This window comes from Rhodamnia argentea, chromosome 11 (genome assembly GCF_020921035.1).
Source record: "Rhodamnia argentea isolate NSW1041297 chromosome 11, ASM2092103v1, whole genome shotgun sequence".
NCBI lineage: Eukaryota > Viridiplantae > Streptophyta > Magnoliopsida > Myrtales > Myrtaceae > Rhodamnia > Rhodamnia argentea.
The window spans coordinates 712,622-729,458 of record NC_063160.1 but is presented as its reverse complement, the minus strand read 5'-3'; the positions used below and the strand labels follow the sequence as shown (position 1 = coordinate 729,458).

At 39.3% G+C, this 16,837-nt stretch overlaps 2 protein-coding genes across 2 annotated transcripts; one reads left to right on the top strand and one right to left on the bottom strand.

The window, feature by feature from the left end:
• Nucleotides 1-1,311: 1,311 nt before the first annotated feature.
• LOC115755895 (magnesium transporter MRS2-F-like) lies at nt 1,312-5,748 on the bottom strand. The gene is given in 6 exon segments (XM_030695482.2): nt 1,312-1,783; nt 3,194-3,329; nt 3,522-3,667; nt 4,128-4,256; nt 4,546-4,656; nt 5,271-5,748. Coding segments are annotated over 6 exon segments (1,203 nt in total). The 5' UTR covers nt 5,670-5,748; the 3' UTR covers nt 1,312-1,501.
• Nucleotides 5,749-9,793: 4,045 nt separating this feature from the next.
• LOC115755893 (diacylglycerol kinase 2) lies at nt 9,794-14,922 on the top strand. Its single transcript, XM_030695479.2, has 8 exons — nt 9,794-9,957; nt 10,584-11,753; nt 12,629-13,004; nt 13,088-13,164; nt 13,491-13,610; nt 13,695-13,859; nt 14,066-14,203; nt 14,491-14,922. The coding sequence occupies exons 2-8, from the start codon at nt 10,677-10,679 to the stop codon at nt 14,638-14,640; spliced, it is 2,103 nt and encodes a 700-aa protein (XP_030551339.1). The 5' UTR covers nt 9,794-9,957; nt 10,584-10,676; the 3' UTR covers nt 14,641-14,922.
• The last annotated feature ends 1,915 nt before the right edge of the window (nt 14,923-16,837 follow it).

Below are 16,837 nucleotides of genomic sequence, written 5' to 3'. Positions count from 1 at the left end.
GTTGCTATCCCCAGCATACACACTTCTCCCTCGGAGTGCTCCAAAAAATCGTATCTGCAACTTTTTCACTTGGTAATTAATGCAAGTTTAGAAGCACTTGAAAATCTTGCCATGCATCGACTGCACATCTCCCTTCGAAGGACCGATGGTTCCATGCCCATGAAGTACTAAATGCAATCGGATTTGGCTTTTGGTGTGAAAGTCAAAGAATGCTTTCCTGATATGCCGACGGCCCTCATTGATTGCACGGTCCTATGCTTTGGCCAAGGCATTTTGAACTCCAATTGTGAGAGCACTTGCCTGTCCCTAACTCAAATGACAGACAGATAAAAGCTATTAGTATCAACTTGACAAAAGCAAACTGAGTCGATTAAAATCGTGAACTTACCTTGCATGTTTATTTTACTCTCTTGTGTGTGCCTGTCGCTAAACTAACTTTGACAGAATATCTGATATTCCTTAACCATGAGAAAATGAGAAATCATTCTAACTGAATCTTACATGAAATTACTCGTAATCCGACCAATAAAGCTTATAGAACGGGTAACACATGTTGTTAGCCCACCAGCGAGGCCCACCTCGATTAGCCTTCTCCAGCCACCGGCAAGAACGAAAGCAAATAATAATAATAATAATAATAAATAAGCAGGAAGAAAAAGAAAATTTTAAAAAGTCATCCATATTAGCATCGGTACTTGACATAGGACGATCGGCCTTAACTAGATAGTGACCTTATCGTTTTCCGATCAAAATAGACGGGATAGACTCAATTAACAAAACGTGAAAAGATTTAGGACTCAATTGGGACAATAGAAAAGTTTAGAACTCAATTAACAAAACGTGAAAACATTTAGGACTCAATTGGCCAAAGTGCAATAGATTTTTGACTTCTTGGATAATTTTTCCGATCATCTACTCTAGCGCATAGTAAACCATATCTCCTTATTTTTTTTCAGATTGCTAAGATAGCTCCTTTGTTTTGTGAAAAATGCATGATTTTGATAACATTTTTCTAAAGTTGATAGCTTATATTGCTCTATATAATTAACCAATGAACAACATATTCATTATCAATAAAAATTTATGTCAAAACATTTGAGTTCATTCTTAGTTGAGTTTTGCTATCTAATCTAGCTTCAACCTTCCAACATTTGACCACAATTCTTCAAGATTTCCAATCGTTCTGTGCAATCCGCTGAAGTCTTGTGCATGGAGCTTACAAGCAATGTTGAAATTTATAGCCAACGAGTCCTCGATCATCAAGTGGAGCAGGTACACTCTCCGAAGAATCTAAAACATGTATCAGGTAAATCAGAGCAAACCCTAATACTTGCAGAAGAATCTAAAAACATGTAAGAAAGCAGTCTCGTATGGTCATTCTTCGGTCATTCCTTTTCAGTCAGTGCCATTTACAGACGACAGTGAAACAATCAAATGCCAAGTGCAAAACAGTATTCTAGCAAGATTAGATGTGGCAAGCTTCTGCTTGAAGGAGGGAGCTCTATAAGGCCAAAAGCTTTCTTTTCATACCCCACCCAACAGCTAACAGATAGACCGCAACACAACCTCCAATGGTGCCGATGGTAGTTTCCCAAAATTTAATGTAATGAGCATTGAAGATGTCGTTGTGTATGTTCATGCCAAACAATCCGACCACCACAATGCCCGCATTTATGATCATGTTTGCAGTAGAGAGCATCACTCCCATCTGCAGCAGCTGATTCTGCTTATCATCCAACATTATATTGATGCAATCCTCGGTATCATCCACGTCTTCATTCATCTACACAAACGGAAATATGTCTTGTTAGACATCGTATGTCCAGCAAATGTGTAACATCCAAAAGACATGAGAAAAGTATATGTGAAATCAGACGTTAATGCAGGAAAAACATGATCTTTCCCATATTCCCTCTTTCATTTCCATCGCTATTGACAGACTACATGGAAGGAACTGGACCGTCAATCCAACTTCATTGTCATAGAGAAATGGGCAGGCACAGTAAGGGCAATTTTGTGACAGCTACCCTTGCTTTTAAAGTATTGCTGTTAAGCCAATTCATCAAAAAGCCTACACAAGTTGCATAATTGATAAAACCTATCACGGAACTTGAATCAAAAGTAATATGCTTCCTTCATTTCATAAAATGGTAGAACAATTAAACTGATAAGAGTTAAATATGTTTTGTCCACTCAGCTATGAGCACAAAATTGTGAAGTCATGCATCCTACTTAATGTGCATTTTTCGGGATGGATTCCATTCGTGAGCTTCTTTTTCAACCAACATTCCAAACAGATAAAGGGTACTTCCCGAATGCTATTTCACAGTCAAGGTACCTCTCTCAGGAGGTAGCCTTGAGATCATTGCGTGTGCACATCACAACAGATTTATTAATTAATTTGTATGTAGTTTCATGACAGAGCCAACAGACTGATGTAAAAATAATTACATTCAGATGAAAAGGCTTGAAGAGGACTTTTATTACAATGTCTATGGAAATGCATTAAGACTTTCATCACTTAATTCATGTAATGGCTAAATGGAGGATTTAGCCTTCTAGTGTGTTATATTTAGGATAGGGAGATGCACAATATGTACTCGGATAGATAAAACAAGGTAAACACATTTTCACTGATGATGTTTTTACTTAGGAGGATTGGGCGTTCACTTGTGGGACTGATTTTATCCCAGAGAATTGTGTCTCCCCAAGTTTCAGCCGAAGGAATCGCTATTCCTCCGCCTTTTTGTTCACACATATTGAAGAATGTCCTCTCTTTTCTACTTCCTGCAGTTTATTCTAAAGAAAACATTGACATTTTGTTATTCCTCCACGTTATTTCTCTCTACAACCAAAGGAATTTGGATGCTCATTCTATTCCATGCCATTCCTCCTCCCATTCCATTCCTTCCTTTGTCTCATTTCATCATCAAACATAATTATGTAAATTTCAAATTATAAACAAAATGAGAAAACATTTCCTCGAGTTCTATTGGCTGTATGAATAGAATTTAACTTAAGGCAGAAAATCATAAAATTTCCAAAGTGAATTATCTTATTTAGATAACTATGATAGTCAGTGGTCGAATAACGAGGCACAATCATATATCGATGGTTAGAACATACTAGTGAGCTGAAAAAAATGACCCACCGAATTCAGCAATGCATGTTGGGAAAGCACATAAATACATACATCTGACAGTTTTTGCAGTGTGCCATCAATTTGGACAAAATATGCTTCTAAAAGCATCTCAAGCTCCTCGATGTTAGGCTTGCAGCTGGTCAAAACTACAGAATCTAATTCATCTTCTTTATCAGAATCTTCAGTGCTGTCATGGCATATCATTGCAGAGAATTAAACCATCACATTATACAAGAGAAGCTATAGACAAAATACAAACACAGGAATTGTGGATCGACACGACACATGTAAACTGGTATATTGTTGCCAGTGTGTAACAATCGAAGGGGCCGGACAGTACGAGTCAGTAGGCTTGTAGTTTTAAGTTGATGTCAGTCACCTTTTATCATCTATTTCAGGAGCGGCATTGTCTACTTCCTCTCAGATTGAAGCATTATCGAGTGAGCGAGCGAGAAGCTTTTCTGTCAAATACATCTCGGTCATATCATTATCGTCATCCAGCAAATGTTCAAGCTCATCTCTCACCTATGTTTAAGAAAACATACAAAGCTCATCAGGTAGAATCCATTGCTAAAGAAAACACATCATTATGCTAACCAAAAATAAAACACTAGACAAATAAAGTTTAACAAGCACAATTTTGAACATCAGATTAATGAGCAGAGTGCTTCTTATGGGTCTTCAAAAATTTGAAATGAAAGATGCAAGCCTCTTCTTAATTTCCTGTAGCACCTTTCACTGTTGTATGTATAAAAAAAGATTGTGAGGAGAAAGGGCGGACTCGATTAGTTATCTCCTAAATTTTAATTAGAAAAGATAAATGTTGGACGTGAGAACTGTAGCACTGAAGTTATCTGGAGAACTCTTAAGGATGAATAGCTTTGGATAATGAGTTTGTGCTTTTTTATGCTCGGATTGATTCAACCCTGAGAGCAGTCCCTCTGCCTTCCGCTGATGAGAAGAGCTGTGGCATAGTGTCAATTACCTTCTGTACTCGGCCAGAGATGGCAACTAGACGACTCTTTATTTGTCTAACACGGTCAAGGTTAAGTGTACTAATTTTGGAAGTTAGTTCATCTAAAGCTGGATATGCCTCATCCTCCAGAGTCTTGGTCTGACAATGTCACAAAGGAAAATCATTTCAGTTACAGTCCAACAGTAGTAAAAATTTGAAGCTAAAAGTAAAATGAAATGAGGAGAAATTTCAGAGAGGCAGTTCTTAATGATGGAACACAATACATCAACTTGTTATTGTTGTATACTAGGAAAGGGCTAGAAATTCCGGTTCTATATCATAACCAACTGTGTTTAGATATAAACTAGCCAGAGAAGGTACAACATCCTCAAGAATTGTTTCATTTTTCGAATTCACTAGATTCAACATACAAGTGCATCATGCATACCTCTGATTCAAGGCACCGGCAAGCAGATTCAAGACAAGATTCCAGTGCCCTGAATTCGAATGGCAATGTCTTGTGAACCCCACTAGCAGGCGATGTCTTGCCATCAACTTCCTTAGAAAGCAAAAATGCAACTATTAATCATGACAGGCTGACCAAATGGCGGGACAAGTTGCGCACTTGTCCATTTGCTAGAGCTCTATCAATAATATTCATTTACAACTACTACCCAAGGACAAATAAGGAGTAAACCAGTGAATGACAGTTAAAGTGATTTCATAAACAAACTGAGCTGATCAAGCAATTCAATGAAGCAATGACAGACAAATCAAATGCGGGGACAACTTCTTTCAGCAGGCACTTTGACATTAGGTAGAAATTCAATCAGATGATGCATACAATATAATTCATTTAACACTACTAGCAGAGGCCAAATAAAGAGCAAACCGGCAAATAACAGTTAACCGTGATTGACTTTATAAACAAACTGCACTTAACACGATGACCGAGCGCATTTACAATGAATCCCACAATACCAAAATACTTTGAAACCTCAAATGACGGTTGATTGATACTACTTGCAAATTTTAACAAATATTTCTTACAACCCATAAAATGTCATGGAGATTTTTCATATGTCCTTCAATTTCGCCCCCTAACTTAAGGTTTCTACAAAAGCCTCCGACCACACGGAATTGAAACCATCTCAACTCGGCCCAAAACCTTACCTGTTGAGACGCGCAATTTGAGCTAGAAACCCGGTGCTGGAGGTCTTGGACGAACTGATAAACCAAAGGACTGTTGGTATTGATCATCAAGACCTCCTTGGCAGTGATTATGGCCTTAATGTGCTCCAAGTTTACGACGATCGCCCGCTCTCGGCCAAGAATCGAGGACGGATACGATAGCACCGGATCGAGCACCCTGAGGTCGCGCGCGGGGAGGCCGGTCCTGCGCATGATGCAGTGCTTCTCGATCTCCTCGACGTGCGACTGGCCGGACTCGGATACGATCAGCCAAACCCTAGTTCCGATTCCCTTCCGCCTCGGCTGCTGCGCTTGGACCATCGCCGCCCTGCCGATTTCCTCCTCGCCCGTTCCATTCGGCAGCGGCGACAAAGACGCCATCGATGCGAGAGACTCCGTGGAAGAGAGACCACATTCACGAGCGAGCGACTCCTGTCACTGAAGAAATCTGGAGAAGGATGACGAATCGTTTTGTGTGAAGGAAGGTGAAGCATTCCCGCGGAAATCGGAAAGACGAGATGACGTGGCTAACCCCGGCTCAAAATTGTTTATATTTTTTCAAAAGGCGGCGCTATCTCCGCTCTCGTTTTGATTAAGGCATTCATCTTTTTAATCGATAGGTTGAAATACCCTTCTCTATATTCCCTCTCCAAGTTATTGTTTTTTTTTTTTTATCAATCTAACCAATATAACTGCCCTTATTTCTATTTTTCCTTTTAAATTTCAAATTCACAATATAAATGTCAAATTACACCTAATAAAAAATCATTATATAATGCATCATGTTATCACTTTCCTAGAGAAGTTCGTTATTCTTAATATTAGGGGTGTCAACGGGCCGGGTTTCGGCCCGACCCGAGTCGGCTCGAAACAGAATAGTACTGAGCTCGACCCAGCCCGACCTAGGCCTGGTCGGGTCAAGTCGGGCCGGATTTTGGTCCGATTCTTTTTTTTCCTCCTTTTTTGGAATTAAAATCAATTAACAAACACATCAAATGAAAGAATATAAAAAAAATTAAATTAAATTAAATTAAAAAGAAAATATTGGTGTTAAAAAAGGTAAACCGGTGGGCCGGCCCGAGTGCCAAACCCGACCCGAAATTAAGTGAGTTTTTGGGCCAGGTCGGCCCGTCCGGCGTAGGTCTTTTTGACACCCCCGCTTAATATATGATCTCATGCTTTTAATTAGAAAAGCTATATAAAATGTTAGAAATTTCTAATTATAACAACTTATGAACACACAATTAACTATCTATTTTTTATGAAATAGTTTGAGGGAACTTATTTCAAAGTTGAAATTTAAAATCCAATGTAACTATCAAGCAGATTTTGATCTTGTGAGTAACTTTCGAATAGACTTGTAAATTTCTAGAGTTACAAATTGCTTATTTGTGCTTTTTTTTTTTAGATTTCACATTTTAATATGAATTGCAAGATTGGGTTGAAATTTTGTTTACACATTTTGCACTTTTAAATTCACGAAAATTGATCCACTTGCTAGGAGATTGAATTTACAATCGATATTAATTCCTTTCTTTGTATCAAGAGTTAAACAACACTAAATTTCATTTTTTTTCTTTTATGTGTTTATCCTTTGTTAATACATATCTAAATACAAATATGTTCGACATTTTATAATGCTTTTAACAAATTAATCTTTTCTATTTTTTGATCAATTTTACTTTTCCATTTTTATCAAGATCGACTAAAAATAAAGGTAGATTTGTGGATTAGCATAGTAAAAAAAAAGAAACATTTAATTGAATAAAAAAGATGGTTTTTTAGTAAATTAACTATTAAAAATGAGTGTTTTAGTCAAAATGAGAGTGGAAATAATGCCGCTCTTTTTTAAAATGCCAATTTGCTATTTCGATATCGAAAATTGCAAATTCTATGAAATGTCGAATTTGCCCTTGATTTCTCTATTGATTAGTATTTATTTTCCCCAATTAATCCAAATTGCTTCAATTCACTCCCATGTGCGAGTCTCCTCTCGATAACATATTGTTTTTTGACTCCATTTGTTTAGTGAAAAATTAAAGATTTTAAAAATAGTTTTTAAAAAATAATTATTTGTCTTTTTTCAAATGATTAGTCAAAGAAAAATATTTTCAGTATCAATAACAATTTATAGCTAGATTTTTTCATGGAAGATGAAAATATTTTTCATTTATTTATATTTACAAGCAATACTAGCGATTATTTTTAAGAAACCGATTTTCCACAAAAACAAATAGAGCCTTTGTGAAAAGTAAATAACTTAGAAAACACTCACAAAATGAACGGACGAAAGACTACTTTCAATATCTTCGAAAATGTTTAGGCATAAATAGTTATCAATAATGAAAACATTCCTCATTAACTAATTATTTCAAGCGATACGAACAATCATTTTTAGGAAAATATTTTCTAAATTATTCATTTTTCGCGAAACAAACTAAGGCTTAACATTACTTGTATTTCACGTGATCAACAATCAACGTTGTGAATCAATTGCATCTATGGTTGATTGGTTCTCAATCCGGTCCGATTCTCGAACGATCCAATAGAACGGGTCAAAATATGCTTGAAATGCATATACACATTTTAAATGTGTAGAAATACCCTTAATAATTTAAGAGTTTTAATGCATTTTTCAAAGATTTTAAGAAATAAAATTTAAAACTAAAAAAAAATTGCCTGTCTAGTCCGAGCGTTTCCACCATTGGAATCAAGAACCGAACCCACAATTACTAGCTCCATTTTTAAGGAATTGAAAATTGGACTGGGGCTCCCGGGAACAGGACCAAATTTGTCGGTTTGGGCGGTTCCACTCCGGTCGGTTTTTTTTTTTTCTCACCCCTAATTGTATCTATCATATTCTACTTAAGTGCATACCTTGGACATTTATCAACCGGCAGTGATTTATTTTAAGTACCATCCATACTACTTACATCTTGAGTTTTTCACTTTAATATATCGAGTTACATCCTTACAACTCCACTTATCTACTAAGACCGTGATTTTCCCTCGCAAATTGCCCTTCCCAAAAAAAAAAAAATTGATAAATCCTAGCCTCCATTTTTCTCTCCTCTACTATCTCTCTCCTACTCGTCACCGACTAGCCGTTGCCTCTCCCCCTAGTTCCCCGCAAATTCGCCGACCTTGAACTCGAGGCAGGTGACGGTCACACCCCATGTTGTGGTCCAAATCAAGGTTGGGCGACCTGATTTGGATCGGCGAGCTTTGTCAATGAGCTTGCCCGAGCTTGTCGCTCGCACAAGCTCGACCTCTCTTGGCCTTGAGCCACGAGCTCTATGACAGAGAGGAGAGAGGGTGGGTCATTGAGGCGAGGGGCTCAAACAATTGGATTAGGGGCGGCATCGGCAATGGTGGAGAGAGAGAGAGAGAGAGAGAGAGAGAGGGCTTTGCATGGGTGACCGAGTGAGAAGGAGGGCGGAGGAAGAGAAAGGGAGAGGGGAAAGGATGCATGGCTTGGAAGTAACTGTTTCTTTTCAATTTGGATTAAAAGATAATAAATAGATTATAATCACTCATTTAGGCTTGCCAAATATTCGATTCAAGAATTTTTCAAATTTGAATTTGGCTCAAAGCTACCTAAACTCGAAAAGAATCAAGATAAGTTCGAGCAATATTTGAGTCAAACTCAAGTAAAATTGTATTTAACTTTACTCACACCCATATCACAAGTTAAAGCAACGCATTAAAGTAACTATCATTATCACAAGGGAGTTTTCTAAAAGAGAGAGAAAAAAAAAGCCAACTTTCCTTTAAGCCGAGGGATAAATTCGAGCACCATTAAATTTTGCTTATGTGGCGTCCAATTTGTCAAACGAAAAGATGATGTGGCCAGTGCAATTTGACTTTTGACTCTTAAGAACTCTCAAACCTAATGTTTGTAAATTCTTCCCTCTCTGGATGATGCCATTTTCTTGAAAATATAGGGCTATGTGGTTCTGAATGGGAATTTTCACCACGCTGGTCGACATGGCATTCGTCATCGGGCGACGTACGACACCGCTTAAGTAGAGTCTTGATGGCAAATCTAACCGTAGCTAAATTGCCTTTTTAGGAGACACTTTCGGGTAAATTTGTTTTCACGGAGGAAAATTGGGATCTTGTTCGGGCAAAGTAATGATCATTAATCTTCTTTTTAACGTTGATGTTTCGATTTACCCGGACAGAGATGCCTTGATTGTTGCTATTTACTTCTGATTTCCCCAAGGGAAAAGGAGAGAGAACGACAAGTGGAAGAATGAAAAAGATCCACCCCCCGGTCAGAATCTCCACGCGGAAAATCCCCAAAAAGGGGCGGCCAAGATCGCCTGCCGACGCCGCACGCCGTGGGCAGTACGGTAATTTCGCGAGCGCGTGAAACCCGAAGACATCGGAGCCCCAACACGGCTTGGTCGGGCATTCCGTGTTTCTCTTCGTGGGCCCCACAAGCCCCTCCCCCTCTCTCTCCTCCTTTCAAACTCTCTATGAGTCTTCACGTTGAAGAAAGAGAGAGAGCGGAGATCACCGCGGAGCGAGGGAAAGCGCTCTTGGATTTCTTCGTCCCCAATCCAAAGCTCATCCAGAAAAGCAACAATTCTTGGACCCCCTCCCTCGCTCTTCGATCCTCCTCTCTTTCCATCCGCTTGCTCAGATTCGTACCGTCGCCGTTCAGGTCAGTTTCGGTTCGTCGTTCGGCTCCATTGTTGACTCGTTCTTCTCGCCGATCTGGACATTTGGGGTTGTTCCCCGTGTAGTTTCGACCTTTCCGCACGTTTTTCCTCTCCTTTTGCTGGTTAGCCGTGCCGATTTTGGACGGAATGTGCGTAGGGTTGATGAGCGTGATTCGAGTCGCGGTTTTCCGTCGGATGACGTAGCTTGAATCGATAGGCTCTCGAGTTGTGCGCTTGAGGATGTGCTTCCCCACACCTTTTGGTGTTGTTTAGACGTCGGAAATGCCAAGGCATTCTTCCCTTGAGATTAATGAAGACAGTCTCTGGGGTTATTGGTCATGTATCTGTGTCGGTCTGTCTATTGATTTTCCGGCCGCCGGTGGATATCTCTCTTGTTGAGTTCAATTAATCAACAGAGTTAGCCACATTGCTTCGTGATTATAAGTTGAACAACTGAAAGTTAGCTCCTCATTTCTTGATGCATATGGAGTAATTAATTAATCTCATGTATGTTTGTATGTATGTAGTAATAGTATGTAATCATGGGAATGCGAAGTTGTGCTTCACAACGCATCGTAGTCTTGCGCTTCGTTATCCAGGGGTGTCATGTCTCTCTTTTGTTTTGCAGTTTTTGTCCACCTAACCCTTCCGGGGATTGAACGTCCAAAGATTCCATTTTCAAGAGGAGGGCTGCTGTTGAGAATGTTTGATTAGTTTTACAATGATCGAATTGGCTATATCACTTGCGAGGTTGCTTTCCAGCTCCAGTAGTTATGGCCCATTTATTTTAGGGTGGACGGTCACTTTTGCATTTGGGATTGTAGCTTTTGTGTATGCATTCCTCAAATGGCAGAAGACTACGTCGTTGCACTGGGTGCGAGCTGCTGCCAAGGCAAAGAAAAAAGTCTGGAAGAAGCTAAAAGTTCCTCTGTCATTTCATATGTGGGTAGAAGACTTTTCCTATGATGAACAGTCATCCACATGCTGTGTCTGTTTGGATTCACTAGTACCTCATACATTGGGCACAAAAGTGGCATCTTGTAGTCCTCTCCACAGGTGCTGTGTCTGTGGTGTTGCTGCTCATTCTGGTTGTTCTCAGCTTGCTACGAAGGGCTGCAAGTGTGTAGCTCAAGCTGGTTTCAGCCATGTGCAGCATCACTGGTCAGAAAGATGGGTTAACATGGACGAAGCTCTTGAAACCTCTGCCTTCTGTTTTTACTGTGATGAACCGTGTGGAGTTCCTTTCCTGGATACTTCTCCTATATGGCATTGCTTATGGTGTCAACGGCTTATACATGTCAAATGTCATGCCAAAATGTCGAATGAATCTGGGGATGTCTGTGATCTCGGTCCTCTTAGAAGGATTATCCTCTCCCCATTGTGTGTGAAAGAGGTCGATGAGGATGTTTCTGGGGGTGGAACACATGTAAGAAGAAGGCGCCACAGAGGTAAAAATGGGAGCGCTCGTTCTCTTAATGGTAAATTGCTTAATGCTGCTGAAAGTAATTCAGCCTTGGAGTATATGTTCAATGGGTTTGTTGGCTTGAAGAAGTTGAGTGGGGAGAAGAATGTCGATCCTTTCATTAAAAGGGATGGCCGGCTACTTGGTATGCGGGGGACATATAGCAGGTTGTCGCAGAAAAAAGGTGAAACCAACTATGGACAACTGAAGAAGTTTTCCCTTGTTGATCTGCCAATGGATGCACGACCTCTATTAGTCTTCATTAATGTAAAGAGTGGAGCACAATATGGGCCTTATCTTCGTAGGAGATTAAACATGCTTTTGAATCCTGTGCAGGTGAGCCATAGCTAGTCAGGTATATTATGAGAATTGATAGCACTATGGATTCTTTGACATCTAGGTTTTATGTCGTCAGTGAACAAAAGAAATGCTCTTGAACGGAAGTTTGACCGTTTTTTTTTTCTTTGCAAAACCTCAATTGCGTAGCTTCCCTCAATCAGTCCAGGTAATCGGAAGTAGGGGTGAGCAAGTTAGGCCTGCTTCCCAAATCGACCCTAGATTCCGCTAGATCCTAAGTGAATTGGTTCCCATTTCCAAACGCCGGAAATCGACTTTGACGGTTCACACTCTGCAACCCATTTCGAAACCGATCACCCCTAATAAGAAGTTATATTTCATTACCTCCCTCTCTTGTTTCACCAAAACCCACCACACGCACAGCCACACAAGTTAGATATATATTTTTTTTCTCTAGTCGGCAGTACTCATTACCATATTTGTCTGGAAAAATCAAAAGATCAGGTTGGAGTGCTATCCTTCCCCAGAGCCATTTTCCTTGGTGTTGATTTTTTCTTATTCGTTGGTGTTGCTTCCTAAGATGATTCGTGATATTTCTATGAGCAAGACAATTAGAAAATGGAGTATTAATGTATGAAATAGAATGCTAAATGGTAAGTTTTGCCTTAGTGTTTTTTAATCCTCTGCTTGTTTTGTGAGTGTTGTTCGTGTTCTGCCTGAGGATTGCTTTTGACTTGCATTTATGTTTTAGCAGGTGAAAATTATCTGTCATTTAACGGGGGAGAATTGATCTTACCCAGTAGAAAATGGCTCCTCTCCTGTAGTATTATGGAAGAAATCTAGGTTTCTCAGTACCCTATCCTGCAATGAAATGGCTTTTTGCTTATAACAAGTTGATTGATTTTTCTTTGCAGGTTTTTGAGCTGAGTGCTTCCCAGGGGCCTGAGGTTGGTTTGGAGTTATGTAGTAATTTGCCGAATTTTAGGGTTTTGGTCTGTGGAGGAGATGGAACAGTTGCGTGGATAATTGATGCAATTGAGAGACGGAATTTCGAATCCCCTTCTCCAGTGGCCATTCTTCCTCTTGGCACAGGAAATGATCTGTCAAGAGTTATGGGGTGGGGAAGAGGTTTCTCGCTTAGCGGTGGTCAAGGTGGCTTGAACACGCTTTTACATGACATTAATAGTGCAGCAATTACGATGTTGGATCGGTGGCAAGTGAACATTAGTCAAGAAAAACCTGATGGCAATTCTCATAAGGCCCATTCCAAGTTTATGTTGAATTACTTAGGTGCTTGACCAAACCTACCAGATTTTGCTGTTGATTACAGTTAATCTGATCTTCTTACTGAACACTGATTTCTCATAATTTAGGCATTGGATGTGATGCAAAGGTTGCATATGAGTTTCACGTGATGCGAGAAGAAAATCCAGAGAAGTTTTATAATCGGGTATGGATATACTTATTTTTCTTTGTTGTCTTATCAACTTGATGGTGGTCAAAGTTCAGAATGTATTTATTGTATATGAACAAACCAAGATTGTAATTTGCTTGAATATTTGGAGTTGTCTCGATGTGCTTTGATTTAATCTAGCTAGCTCATCAAAGTTCTATGCATTTGATTGATCTTGGTGCTTTCAATCATCTTTGCTAAACTTGGCTTGTGCATTTACTACTTGTGTTGAGCTCTATCCCGCCGTACCCTTTTCTTCTCTCTTTTCTACTCTTTGAAATTCATACTGCTTGGCATATTGACACCGTACCTTATGTGAACAGTTTGTCAACAAATTGCGTTATGCAAAAGAAGGTGCTAAAGATATCATGGACAGAACCTGTGCTGATTTGCCATGGCAGGTTTGGCTTGAAGTTGACGGTAAAGATATTCAGATACCTAAGGTATACTGTAATGATTCAGTTGGACTTGCTCGTCTATTGCCTTTGCTTTTGTTAGTCATTTACCAATCATTCCCTGCTTTCCAGGATTCTGAGGGATTAATTGTGCTAAATATCGGCAGCTACATGGGCGGAGTAGATCTTTGGCAAAATGAATATGAGCATGATGACGATTTTAGTCTTCAGAACATGCATGATAAAATGCTTGAGGTTGTGTGCATCAGTGGAGCGTGGCACCTTGGCAAACTTCAGGTGTGGCACCTGTCCGAGATTTTTTTCTCTCACTTTAGAGTACTCTTATCCTCTAAATGACTTTGAATTTCGAATGTGCACCTTTTATGACCGGACCTTAAGGAGAAGAACGAAATTAATTTGATGGAAAATTGCTGTTTATAGACACAAAAAGATGGCCGGCACAATTTTCTACGATTTTCATGCCATGAATGTTCTTGGTACAGGTTGGCCTATCGCAGGCAAGGAGACTGGCCCAGGGGAATGTCATAAGAATACATACTTCCAGTCCTTTCCCCGTTCAAATAGATGGAGAGCCATTTATCCAGCAACCTGGTTGCTTGGAAATAACACATCACGGGCAGGTATAGTTTGTTTTGTCTAACCGTATATCCTATGCTAGTTATGTAACTTATCCATTAAATCTAGTTGGCTGTGATTTAACCATAATAACTAACTAGTGCTTTAAGCATGGGACAAAGTGAATCCCGCATTTTCTAGCTTCTTGGTTCATACATGGGAAACAAAAGAGCTGTTATAACTTTATTAAGAACTATGTGTCGGAGCAACAAAGGGCTTTAAGGGTTATTCCTTGTACTTTCGGTATGCCGTCCTTCCTGTTTTTAAAATGCTAGAAGTTGCCTTTTTGTAGGTGTTCATGTTGAAAAGGGCCTCAGAGGAGCCCAGGGGTCCAGCAGCTGCAATTGTGACGGATGTTCTGGCTGATGCTGAATGTAAGGGCATTATCAATGCATCTCAGAGGAAAATACTTCTTCAGCAGGTGGCAATGCATCTGGCTTGACTCCCACCTTTCTGTTCCTGTCATTTCTCCCTTGTTAACCACATAGATGCAGGTATTTTGACCTTTGCCCCGTTATTTTCCTCGTGTAAATCTGGGCAACCGGTCTTCCCATACAAGTGTCAACTCTTTATAACTTTGTAGTGTCGTCTATCCTCATGAAGAGGAATTTTGTAAGCCAGAGAGAGAAAGAGAGATGTATAGGAGGGATTGCAGAATGCAGATGAGTGTTCCGTACATATTTGTTTCAGCTCGACTCTCAATTCTTTTTCTTTTGACTTCCAATTTGGACTCTTGAAACTTGATCGTGAACTAGGTCTCTGAACTCAGAATGAGAGGGGGTGGAGATGATTGAAAAGATAATGAATTATTTCGATAACTGTACAGTGAAATGGATAAGATAGATGCACATGGAGAGTTTCTGAAGAATCATTACGAGGAGGCACCCCTTTGCCCCTAGTAGGGCCAAGTGATTTTCCATATATGAAGGTCTCCTGGACAAAACCCATCTACATTGCCAATAACTCATCAAGAGTTTGGGACCTGTTGACTACTCCACGCTCAGATTGAGACTCCAACGGACAAATCACTTCAGGTATAAGATGGTTTTTGGATTGGCTTTCACGCCTCTCAATTAGGCCACGATCTCATCGGTCTAGTATTATGTTCGGGATTTTACTCTTAAGTGCTCTCAAACAAGGCTTAAACTCAAGACCACGAGGAGAGAGACAAAATCTATTGCAATCTAAGCCCACACGCTTCATTGGTACTTCAGAGAGTACTTTTTTTTTTTTTTTTTGGTCCAACTTCAAAGAGTACTTTATGCTTGATCATTGTTGTGAACTTGAATCCAGGGCAAATGTTCTTGAATACATGTGGATGGGCTTTTAAAGAATATACATTGCTCACTTTGCTGCCCTCATCTACAAAATATATCTAGTCCTATTTTGTCATGTTAACAAATGAGATCATTAGGTATATTAAGTGAACTCAGGAATAATGGCCCGAAGCCCTCTGGAATTTGGCGGCAATAATGAACTTTGAACTTTGATAAGTCACAAAGTACCCTCCCAAACTTATGGCATGTTGCAAAATAGCTCCCAAACCTTGAAAAGTTACAGATTAACCCTCCAGAACTTTAATTTTCATTCATCTTGGTAGTTTTCCGTCTACACGTTAATTAAACATTACCTGAAAGAGAATGTTCAATTTTTCTTGACTAAACGCTTACGCAAACTGAAAAACTAGTGACTGCAACAAAAATCAAATTTTATGGGCTAATCTTCAACTCCTCAGATTTGAAAGGTTACAATTTTCTGTTTTGTCCTCTTAGAGTAGATTGCATGCCGACAGTAAATACAAACAGGATATATGCTTTGACAAACATTTATCATTGTGAAGAAAGCTGTATTATAAATGACTTGGTGCCGGTGGTAAATGAAACACCTTTATCAAGATTGAAACTTGTAGCGAAATATGATCAACCAGTCATAAGCAAACTGTGGGTTTTGATCGAGAAACAGATTGAGAAGGCGAATCCATGATTGAATGACTCTTTAGATGGGAAAGTTACCAAAAAATTCCTAAACATATTATGATTGTGCCAATTTAGTTACACGCCTTTTATATTTGTGCCAATTAAGTCTCTCCGTCAACTTTGACCGGTCGACACCGATGTTGAAATTTTTTTAATGATATTTTAATATATTTTTTTCAATTTTTATTTATCTTTCTTCTACTTTCCTTTTTTTCTTTTCTTTTTTTCCTTCCCCTTCTTCCTCTAGCCGGACACTGCTGGATCGACGACCTACTAGAGGAAGAAGGAGAACAAAAAAAAAGGAAAACAAGATAAGAAAGAAAAATAATAAAAAAATTCGACAAAATATTAAAATTGTCCACATCGGTGCTGTTGTCAACAACAAGACCGGCCGGATAGACTAAATTAGCACAAATATAAAAAATTTAGGACTGAATGGAAAAAACAAGGTTTAAAATTGAATTATCACAATTGCAATAAGTTTTTTTTTTTGGTCATTATGAATTTTGTTTTTGGTTTAGTTTCCCCTCTTTGGACTGAAAGTAGTAGTTTCCCCAACCGAGAATATCTAAGGTCCAGTACGTTGGAAAAACAGCATGGAATATAGAACTTTTCCCTTTTCGACGAAGCTATGGATCCTCCCCCTTTCATGGGCAGCGGATG

Bases quoted from the DNA above. Each gene is read 5' to 3' on its own strand.
- LOC115755893 (XM_030695479.2), top strand. From the start codon at position 10,677: ATGATCGAATTGGCTATATCACTTGCGAGGTTGCTTTCCAGCTCCAGT. The intron at 11,754-12,628 runs GTGAGCCATAGC...TTTTCTTTGCAG, and splicing joins TGCTTTTGAATCCTGTGCAG to GTTTTTGAGCTGAGTGCTTC. The intron at 13,860-14,065 runs GTGTGGCACCTG...TTCTTGGTACAG, and splicing joins GGCACCTTGGCAAACTTCAG to GTTGGCCTATCGCAGGCAAG.